This window comes from Tuber melanosporum (genome assembly GCF_000151645.1).
Source record: "Tuber melanosporum whole genome shotgun sequence assembly, scaffold_68, strain Mel28".
In the NCBI taxonomy this organism is placed as follows: domain Eukaryota; kingdom Fungi; phylum Ascomycota; class Pezizomycetes; order Pezizales; family Tuberaceae; genus Tuber; species Tuber melanosporum.
The window spans coordinates 471,040-481,714 of NW_003299115.1; the positions used below are offsets into that span (position 1 = coordinate 471,040).

At 47.6% G+C, this 10,675-nt stretch overlaps 3 protein-coding genes; 1 reads left to right on the forward strand and 2 right to left on the reverse strand.

Moving 5' to 3' along the window:
- Nucleotides 1-129: 129 nt before the first annotated feature.
- GSTUM_00010262001 (uncharacterized protein) lies at nucleotides 130-2,865 on the forward strand (the record flags this gene model as incomplete). Its single annotated transcript, XM_002841173.1, has 8 exons — nucleotides 130-262; nucleotides 356-667; nucleotides 729-777; nucleotides 829-925; nucleotides 980-1,522; nucleotides 1,589-1,692; nucleotides 1,742-1,869; nucleotides 1,919-2,865. 8 exons carry the CDS (start codon nucleotides 130-132, stop codon nucleotides 2,863-2,865), a joined length of 2,313 nt encoding a protein of 770 aa, XP_002841219.1.
- A 1,615-nt stretch (nucleotides 2,866-4,480) lies between these two features.
- Nucleotides 4,481-8,065, reverse strand: GSTUM_00010264001 (uncharacterized protein). XM_002841174.2 has 7 exons: nucleotides 7,541-8,065; nucleotides 6,979-7,473; nucleotides 6,660-6,902; nucleotides 6,225-6,607; nucleotides 5,899-6,172; nucleotides 5,187-5,836; nucleotides 4,481-5,137 (listed from the first exon to the last, which is right to left on the reverse strand). Exons 2-7 carry the CDS (start codon nucleotides 7,009-7,011, stop codon nucleotides 4,555-4,557), a joined length of 2,166 nt encoding a protein of 721 aa, XP_002841220.1. The 5' UTR covers nucleotides 7,012-7,473; nucleotides 7,541-8,065; the 3' UTR covers nucleotides 4,481-4,554.
- Nucleotides 8,066-8,141: 76 nt separating this feature from the next.
- Nucleotides 8,142-9,660, reverse strand: GSTUM_00010265001 (uncharacterized protein; the record flags this gene model as incomplete). XM_002841175.2 has 12 exons in its annotated part: nucleotides 8,142-8,240; nucleotides 8,303-8,426; nucleotides 8,478-8,513; nucleotides 8,568-8,746; nucleotides 8,795-8,843; nucleotides 8,896-8,925; nucleotides 8,976-9,123; nucleotides 9,186-9,259; nucleotides 9,309-9,387; nucleotides 9,452-9,475; nucleotides 9,533-9,563; nucleotides 9,625-9,660. 12 exons carry the CDS (start codon nucleotides 9,658-9,660, stop codon nucleotides 8,157-8,159), a joined length of 894 nt encoding a protein of 297 aa, XP_002841221.1. The 3' UTR covers nucleotides 8,142-8,156.
- Nucleotides 9,661-10,675: the final 1,015 nt, after the last annotated feature.

Below are 10,675 nucleotides of genomic sequence, written 5' to 3' on the forward strand. Positions count from 1 at the left end.
ATCAACCAACAATAAATCGACCCCTTTTCCTTCATTTTGGTGGGAAATACTTTATATTGATCACTTTTACAGACTTCTCGTCAGATAAGAAGCCTGTTGTGAGCAGCCGTCTGGTTCTCCAGTTCCGCCATGCGGTCCTCGCCCTCTCTGTCGTCCTCTCTTCGCTCGGCGACATGTCCACGGGTAACCGGTTTCACTCCTCCTCCCCCGAGGTTAATATGTCACTCTGCCAAAGCACAGACAATTGTCACTCCAACCACTCGTCTATTCTCAGGGAGCTCAACCCCATTGCTCGGGTTACAATTACGGTTACAATTACGAAAGCCATTGCTACAAGCTCAAAGGCCCTTTCCAGGCTTCCCTCCGTTCAATTGTGTCTCTCGAAGTGCTGTTTGGTCCCGGGGGAGATGTTTGTCCACATCACCGATACTCCGTGAAGTCCGGAGCGGTAATACCACGGAAAAGCCGCTTACTGAACCTCAAAAATCCACCTCGGTTGAACTCGAATTTGAGGCCTTTGGTCGCTCAGAGAAGGCTACCAAGGCTGCTCAAGTTAATCTCTCTGCGCGCTTGCATAAAGATGGGAATCCGAGTGCTGTGAAACCGGTTCTTGGAGAAATAGTTCGATTATTGAAAATTGCGCGCCCGGAAGCTAAATGGCTATCAGGTACGTAGAACTTGGGGAGATGCTTGGGTATGCTGTCTAAATGCTAGAGTTTGGGTTACAGTTGCGTTCGTCTTTCTCTTGATGAGCTCGGCAATCTCGATGTCTATCCCGTACGTCCCCCGGGTCCTCATTTTTTGGGGCAAATACTAAGACCATCTTAGGTTCTCGATTGGCAAAATTCTCGACATGGCAACACGGACCGATGTGGGCACTCTGCTTGGACTACAACTACCGCAGTTCTACATGGTCCTTGGAGGGGTAATTGAGTCATTCCTGCTCCTTCGAGGACGGAAAACTAATCGTTTTATCTAGGTTCTATGCCTCGGTGCGGCATGCAATTATGGTCGCATAGTTCTCCTCCGAATTATCGGCGAACGTATTGTAGCCCGACTCAGATCGCAGCTCTTCCACAGGACCTACGTTCAGAATGCCGAATTCTTCGACGCTAATCGTATAGGGGACTTGATCTCCCGTCTCTCCTCGGATACAGTCGTTGTCGGTAAGAGTATCACTCAGAACGTGTCCGATGGCCTCCGTGCACTTGTTACTGGAACCGCTGGTCTTGGATTGATGGCTTATGTCAGTTTGAAGTTGACGGCTGTGCTGAGCATCATGTTCCCACCGGTTGCTATTGGAGCTTTCTTTTATGGACGGTCCATCAGGAATCTGAGTAGGAAGATTCAGAGGAACCTTGGCACGTTGACGAAGATTGCCGAGGAACGGCTTGGCAATGTACGAACTAGTCAGGCATTTACAGGTGAGATATTAGAGGTTTCGAGATACAATCGTCAAGTTAAGAAGATATTCGCACTTGGTAAAAAGGAGTCTTTGATAACTGCTACATTTTTTAGTAGTGTGAGTTTGTTTTCCTAATCGAGTAATGCAATAAGCGTTAGTAACTGACTTTAGTGGTCTCACTAGACGGGTCTAATTGGAAATATGACCATTTTGGCGATTCTTTATATTGGGGGACAGCAGGTCAAATCTGGAGCTATAAGCATTGGGGAGCTATCTTCATTCTTGATGTTTGTCGAACCCTCCAACAACTACCAAACTTGTACTAAACTGGAGTAGGTACACTGCGTACGCTGGGTCCAGTCTCTTTGGTCTCTCGAGTTTTTACTCGGAATTGATGAAAGGTGTCGGAGCAGCGAGTCGCCTTTTTGAACTCCAAGACCGAAAACCCTCCATATCGCCAACAGGTGATCTTCTTCAATAATCTTCTCAAAACTCTGCTAACGATTTCGCTAGTCGGAATTCCTGTAACCTCAGCCCGCGGCACCATAAAATTCGAAAATGTCTGCTTTAGCTATCCCACCCGTCCGGCCGTAGCAATCTTCAACGACCTAACCTTCTCCATCCCGCCGGGCACAAACGTAGCTATAGTTGGCCCTAGCGGTGGGGGAAAGTCCACAATCGGCGGCCTACTTCTCCGCTTCTACGACCCCACCTCCGGCAATATAGCCATCAACGACGTCCCCGTCTCCACCATGAACCTAAAATCTCTCCGTCGTCGCATAGGTCTAGTCTCCCAGGAACCAGTCCTCTTCTCCGGCACCATCGCGGAAAACATCTCGTACGGAAAACCCACAGCAACAAGATCCGAAATCATAACCGCCGCTAGGAAAGCCAACTGCACCTTTATTTCTGATTTCCCCGATGGGCTAGAAACCTACGTGGGAGCCCGAGGCGCCATGCTCTCGGGAGGGCAAAAGCAGAGAATCGCGATTGCGAGAGCGCTTGTCAAGAACCCGGACATTTTGGTTCTGGACGAAGCCACTAGTGCGCTGGATGCTGAGAGCGAAACGGCGGTGAACGAGGCGCTTAACGGGCTTATGAAGAGTGACTGTACGACAATTTCTATCGCACATAGGCTTAGCACTATTAAACGGAGCGATAGGATCATTGTGCTAGGAATTGATGGTAGGGTAGCGGAAACGGGCAGTTTTAGGGAGTTGAGTGCTAGGGACGGTCCGTTTTCCCGGTTAATGGAGTGGCAGTTACACGGCGGTGAGGTACCAGCACCGCTGCTAAGACACTGGGGCACTTTGGGAGAGAGGGAAGTGGACGAGGAGGTTGGGGATGATGTCGAAGGGGGAGTCGAGGGAATAGAAGAGGAAGAGGAGGAAGAGGGTAGCCGCGTCGAACGGGGAAAGATGGTAAATGTAGCTCTCAAAGCACCGGGTGATAATCGGTGAATCTGATGTTATGGTGCTTTTTTTATCTCTTATATTGTCTTAGATGTGTTACTCCGGAGTAGTTAATGGTTTCTATTCCGTTGCGGCTGATGGAGCAGGGAATTTGGTTTCGTATTGTGCTGCTTCCGGACCTCGCGGGAGGTTTTTTGTTGGACAAAAGTAACAATTGGTGTTTACATGGACGCACACTTCCTGCGTGTATCAATTGGGACTTTTTCTTTTTCTTTTTCTTTTGTATTATATATCACTTTGCTTTTTCTTTTGTACATTTTTTACACATTTTTTATTCCTTTGCTCGTTCGGTCGCTCGCTCCACTCCTGGTTGGTTGTCCACTTGTATTATTATTATTAAAATTAAATTTTTATAGAAAGGTTTATTTCATTCATTTATTCGGTTCCAGATAAAGCTGGGGGGTAAGTTTTAGAGAAATAATGTATTTCGAGCCGTTCTTGCCATGAAATAGCAAGGAAGGAGGGTACAGCACAGCACAGTACTGTACGAGTACTGTGGGACAAGCAGATGGCCCACGGGCGCATTGCGGCCAACTGCGTTGGCACCTTTCGTGACATGGCCGATGAGCCTATGTCCTGTATGATATTTGCAGAGCCTTCTGTACCATAGCAATCACCGAGGGAGGTAAGCTCTCTTAACACCTTACCCGTACCAGAGGAGTCTCTCCCACAATACCCACCAAATACCGCATTGGAAGCCTCCAGCGGGTAACCGAATACCGGTAAGAGGTCTCCACATCCAGAGTTCCCGGCAGTCATCCATCATGCAGTAAACACCACTCATTAGCCTTCTACATTTGAAAACCCGCGTACTTGCCCAATCCTCGAAACCAAAACCCCACTAGTACATAGTTTTTATTCGCCTGGTCCGAAGATATCGACGGGTATAATATGCTGTAGTACATTACGGTGTCCCTCGGGCCTATCCGGAAGGAATGGAGAAGGGTGAGGGAGGTACCCTGTGCAGTGGCGGTGATGGGGCCACCTGCGGAACATCTCGGAGAAGATCGCGCGTGAGTAAAAGGGGGAGTGAGAAACCGGGGGATCCGTTTGGCTCGAGATGTTTTGTGGGGTCCCCCGGCTTTCGGTTGCCCTTAGGACTAGATGAAGGGGGGGCACTTTTTTCTGCGCCAGGTATGGTACGAGTGCCCTGCTGTGAATGGGATTGGCTCTGGTGAAGGTTTCAATACAATTATTATCCTGTGAGGGGGGGGTGTGGGGGAGAGGTCTGGGCGGGTTGTGGTGATTTGGGTGGCTTGTGTGATGTTTTCGCTATCGTCAAAAGCTTACTGTGGTGCCTCTCTGCGCACGAAGGTTTGGCGGATGGGGTTATATCGTGATTTGAGGGGCGGAGGTTAGAGTTTGTGGGTTGAGTGTTCAATGAATTAAGGGTGGTATCACCGAGCTAGGTGGTTTGGGAGTTCCATTTGCGAGGGTTATTGAAGCCTATGCGTTCGGGGGTCTAAATAATTTATAAGGGAGCACACAGCGTTAAACATCCATGTCAGCACTTGCTAGGGGCCAAAGAGATTTTGAAAGGCTAGCACAATGATATTTCGTGATTATAATACCGTCGAATGACTCCGCACATTGGTCATGAGTGTTTAGAGGTGATAGGCTTTAGATTTGGCATACCAACCTATCTCCTACACATGATCCCTTTTTGGAATTGCCATCCTACTTCTTCTCAGCCGGCTTCTCCCCCTTTCCCGTAGGAATCAGAAAGAACACCGCTTTGACTCCCTCCGCCGCCGCGCGATCACACCTGTAGTAGCCTTTTCTCTCAAACTGAATGATATCATCAACCCTCACATCCCTGACATTCTCGTCAGCAATAGCGTCTTCACGGAACTCAGTTTCTTTATTGACAAAGTTAGCCACGTCGTCCTCCTCCTCAAGTTTGTCCTTGGTGATGAGGTAGTCGAAGTCGACAAGTTCAACAGGCACTAGAGATTGTTCGGCAGCAAGCCATGTGACTTTCTTCTCAGTCTTTTTGAAGTCGCCCTCGAGGTGCAGTTTGAGAGTGAGGGAGGTCACATCGGACTCGGGGGAGGCACGTTCGATAGAGGTGACAATTGCATTGCCCCAGTCCATAAGAGTGATTTCTTCGTTTACCCTGAAGGAACGAGCGTCGGCTTGGTCGAGAAGGATGGTGCTGCCAAAGTAGGTCTTTTTGGTGCCGATTGCTGGATTCTTCTTGTGCTTTGGCTTGTCCTCACAGACGGCTGGGGAGGGAGCGCCGGCAATGGTTGCTCTGATGCTATGATGTGTTAGTATCTTGTGAGCTTTATGATGCCGAGGGGACTTACTGGGATTTTTCGATGATAGCAGTATGTCTTGGAGCAATCGGGTCAATCACCTTCTTGTTACCGGCCCAGATGATGGTCCAATCAAGGTTCACGACATTTTTCGAAGGTCCTTGAGCCAGAATAAATTGCCTCAGCGCTTCGACGGTCATCCCACGGCGGCGAATTCCCCTGACGGTTGGGAATCTGGGATCGTCCCACCCCCAAACAAGTCCTTGCTCAACAAACCAGGTCAACTTCCTCTTGCTCAAAAGAGTTTTAATAAAGTTAAGTCTGGCAAAGTCCCAAACATGAACTTTTCTCATTCCCAATGCCTCCAACATCCACCAATACTGGGGATTGCGATCTCTATACTCAATGGTCCTAAGTGCGTGGGTAACCCCCTCGATACTATCCACAAGGGGACAAGCGAAGTCGTAAGTGGGATAAACCTTGTACCTTTCACCAGTGCGGTGGTGAACGGATGGATTGCAGCGATAAATGACAGGGTCACGCATGGCTTTATTAGGATTGTCTACTGAGATTTTTGCTCGAAGGCAATTCCTGGTACCGACTTCGGTTGCCCGTGCCATTTCTCCGAAGACTTCCATGTTCTCTTCAACAGAGCGGTCTCTGTTTTTGCTGGCAATCCCATTCATTCTCTCGGCACGCATCTGAAGACTATGTTAGCATCTATGGATCTTGCTTTTCTTTTTTTCTTTTTCCTTGATCTTACCTGTTCTTGAGGGGTATCGTCGCAATAGGCTTTTCCACGCTTAATCATTTTTATAGCAAAGTCGTATAAAGCGTCGAAATGGTCACTAGTATAGGTAATTTTATCACCTTTTATACCCAGAAGCTCTAAATCCTGGAGGATACTGTCTTGGAATTCCTGCTTCTCCTTGGTAGGGTTAGTGTCATCAAAACGAACGATCATAGTACCGTTGTAGTGTTGTGCGAAGTACTGATTCAGCATGGCAGCCTTGGCGTGGCCGATATGTAGATATCCGCTATTCCACATATCAGCTTGGGTCCGCATAAAATCCAAAGCGTGGCACATACGATGGCTCCGGAGGGAATCTGGTGACGACACCCTTCTCAGTGTCCCTGAGGCCGATGTCATAGTTGGTCTCCTTGCTCTTAGCCTTCTTCTTGGTATTGGCCTCGGCCTTGAAAGAGTTGACAGAGATGGTAACTCTCTCCATAGACCCAATATACTTGAACCAGCGGACCAGGTTTGGCAGGTGATTTCTCTTAATAGAAGAGATAGCCTGCCCATTCCCATTAAGAACCCCCCAGACTGCAATATCAGCAATTGTTAAGGTATAGCCAACTAAGAACGTGCGAAGTGTAAGGTGGTCGTTCAATTCCTCAAGCGCAGCCGAAGTAGCTTTGAAATCGCCACCGGACAAGCGAGTAGTGCTGAACTTGATCCATTCGTCTTCCTAATTAGCGGTTAGCCGAATACCCCCTTCCCTTTCTGTAAAGTCGGCCTACAGCAGTACTCTCAGCACGGGACCGAAGGGCGGATGAATAAGACTTGAGGATTCTATGGAGAACACCCTCAAGACCATATATTATTTCTTCACCGTCAAACTGTACCCCGACCGCGGATGCCTCGTCTTTCTTGTCAAGAAGATCAACATCTTTGTAAGTGATGGTGGCAACGGGCCGAATGTTATCGCCGGCGTTGACGATACTGCTCGCAATGAGCGCTGGGTAGATGAGCCCCGGAGATGCCTGCCGAACATTACGCTCAAGTCAGCATCGCAAATCTATTGCATAGCAAAAGGAGCAATGAGAAGAATAACCGAACCTTTTGGGCAACGACAAGGTCGAAGGGAGCCATGGGGGGTTTTTTTATTTATTTGCGGATTCTAGCGATCGAACGAGCCAGCTCTCTTCTGTGTTCTTCGGATTTTTGTCGTGACTCACTAGGTTTGTGGTGTGATTTGATTTTAGGGAATGAAAGGAAGAGTGGTGAGGGGACCAAGGCGTTATTTCATTGTACCCTTGTAACCCTAACCCACCCTCGCTGACATTCCACCTGTATGATAACATATGTCGTAAGTCTTGAATCTGCCATCATAATATTATGATAGCTTGTTGGTATCGTGGGCGAGGGCACTTAAGTAGCCCGCCCCGCGTATTGGAGATTCCCGGGTTTGTAGGCGCTATGCCGCTACGCCTGAGTATTTGGAAATAGACGCTCATGGCGTGTCACTCGATGAAGTTTTGGGAACGATTCTGGGAGGTTGGACGCGCGAAGTGGGAGACCTGGGGCTAAGTGAAATTAGTGAAAATTGAAGATCTGGAGGGAGAGCGTTAGAAAGTTGCTTTTGTTACCGGTATTGCTTCAAGTGCTCGGGGCTGCTCACTTATACCCTTGGGGTGGCATCAATATCATAGATAGGTTATATTATCATAGATGTTTCTATATCATACATAGAATTTCCGAGCAATGTGACACGGCGGATAGCTGCACAAAATTTTGTCATGTTATGATACTCATACAGCGGAGCTTCGGGCCAGGCCACGGCCCCCCTACCATTTAATTTCCCTGTCGGGAGTTTATCATATCGCGGGATTAATTTTGAACTTCGTATCCAGAATCTCAGGTGAATAATACTCAGGACTACCGCACTCCCCCACCTAGCGTCCGAAGACTGTTTTCGGGGGCGAGTAGGTGTAACTCTGCTTAGTAAACTAGGGCATAGCAGCAACAAGTCTTTCGCTATTATTCCCACCTGGGATGCACACACCCTATCCTAACAGGCACTTTTATCTAACCTATATTAAAATAAACAGCTCCGTACAGCCACTCAACAGGGGTCTTCGTGAAACAGAATTTCTCTTTGCCCGTGGAACGGGCCCTCATCCCAGACTCCAACTGCACAATACCTTCTCCCCTTAGGCCACCTTTAGTCACTGTGAAAGAGAAACTCCGGTTCGCGAAGACTTCTACCGGGTGGCCACAAATAAGAACAAAGTGTTTTAGATGTATTTCCGCTCGGGATCGAGTTTATCGAACGCCTCCATCGTCTTCTCGTACATCGTAAAAACAAGACCTCCGCTAATCTGTACCCCGAAACAATTAGCAGATGTCATTTTCCAGGAGAGAAATTCAGGCAGCAACTCACCATTAATCTACTTAGCCTGGGCAAGGCACCAGCCCAGAAGGCAAGTATTCCCTCTTCCGTAAAGATTCTGTACGCGCAATGAAAACTATTCTTATACTCTGTACGGGCAGAGATTGATTGCATCCTGCAACAGTATTTAGCAAAAAGCGGTAAACATGGACAGTGGGGAGGAAACCTAGTCTTTATGCTATCCAGAGGTTGGGTACAATAGCTGTTCACGGTGATGATTAGGATCTTCCCTATAAGTGAAACATCGTTGACTTACACTGTAATTAAGCCAGCCGTTGCCCCAATTCCAAAGGTAGATAATGGGCCAAGCTTTTCACCCGGGGCGACGTAGCTTTGCGCAAACTGCTTAATAGTAGTATACGATCCGAATCTCACGGCAGAATTTGCGGCTTGACGGGCAGTGGTAGGCACCAGACCTTGAAGGAAACCACGATACTATACTACCTTAACCAAAATCTGCACAGAATGGACGAGTATACCTACCCCCTTCTCCCTCCAAATAACTCTAGAGCCGTGAATAAATCCCCGCATTCTATAATCTCCTATCAACGCCTCCGCTTACAAGTAGCAGGTATATAGCTTACCGTGGTTTCCCGGATTTACGATCGTCGATTCTATAGAAAAAATTAGCAGGCTTCCTCGGCCAAGAAATATATTTTCTGACAATTGAGTCTTGATACTTTCGAACGGTGTGACGGCGATCAACGACTCCGTAGTACCAGCTCCAAGCCCTGCAAGGACAGTTCTTGGTCCACTAATCTTTCCGTTCTCGTCCGCGAAGAGACTAACGAAAGCGTCGAATGCAAGAAAACCTTTATCACACTCAATACCTCCCACAAGTCTTCAGAAAACCGGAGAAACGGGGTAAATATACGAATGCCCGCCTTAATAGAGTTGCCAATTATGGCCGTAGTGCACCCCGCATACCATTCCTTTCCAAATTTGGGCCTATTCTCGGTAAGCTTCTCCTAGCAACGACAAATCGAGGTCCAGGTACCATGGAAGCTTCTCCGCAGTGGCTAGTCGACGATTTAACTGCGTTCTCGTTTTCGCAAAATCCGCCGGATAGGTAATCGCTATGAAAATGAGTTTCCTGTTAACCCAAACCCTATTTCGGGAATCTATAGAAAAGCCTCGTACCAATTTCGATCGCCCCCGCACTTGCTAGACAAATTTTTTTTAGCCCCGTTTAATCACTGCGGGAATCAAGTTGAATGTCACCTCCTGCGATAAGTGAACGAGTAACGCTCGGCTTTTGTTTGTTTCATGTTAGCTTGTTTCCCCAACCGGGACCGTACGGTCAGTTTAAATACCTTCTCTTTTGCTCTGTCTGTGGCAGTATTAGACATCCCGTGAACCTGGTGAGCTGGAAATTATAGTTGGTTGACCAGGGTGGGATTGAGGAAAAGGAAGTGGGGAGATCCGAAAAGAGGCTGAAAATGGTGGGGGACCCTGAGGCTTGGCTCACGTAGGGAATCTGGTATCATACAATTTTCCAAGCATAAGTTACCGGGGACAACGGGAGTCCTCACACTCGAGTATCATACATGGTAGGGGTTGCGAAGAAGTACAATTTGCAGGGGTTTTTGTTTTTCCTTTCACAAGCTGAGACTATCTCACCATTCATCACTCGAGAGACGCCGCGACGCGCGGGTTCTTACATTTTTATTCCTCCTAATGACCATTACTGTAGTACTAGCGCTGCTGCCCTCTCTCACAATCGGATACTATGATGCTTGAGTAGGCGCGTACTAGGGTGGGGTATCCGGCTTTCTCGTGAACAATTTTGATTTTAGGGACTAATTTTTGTTTGGAGGAATTACTCCTCCTTGACCAAAATTATAAATAAGATAGAAGAAAATGGAAGAGACAAGGATGGCCTGAATATCCTCAGGGGCTTCTAGAAAGGGTTCTTTTCTCTCTCTGGAGCATACTCACGTCATTGAATATCACTCGGCTCTGAAGTTATCATGGACCGAAACCCAAAATTAATACCTTCTGGGAACTGTGATATCATACCTCACTCACTACTGTGGGTTCACAGATCTTCCCCACACATACTGGTAAGTGTCACGTTTTGGAATTAACCAAACGAGATATTTCCCACATGAGTTTTTTTTTTTTGATAAGCCCTAACCTAGCCTGCCAGCCCCCCCCCCACCCCCGGGCTTGCAAAGACATGAATCGCCTTCCACGGTAAATGACCCTCTTTGGATACTATCATACTGCAGCGTTCAGGTTATATAGGGCACTTTAAATTGCTAACACTAGAAAAATAGGTATCACAGATTGCTGACAAAAGGTTTTTGGGACAAACTGAAAAATAGGGGTTTTTTTTTGAGAGTAGTTGTTTGGTTTCTGCAG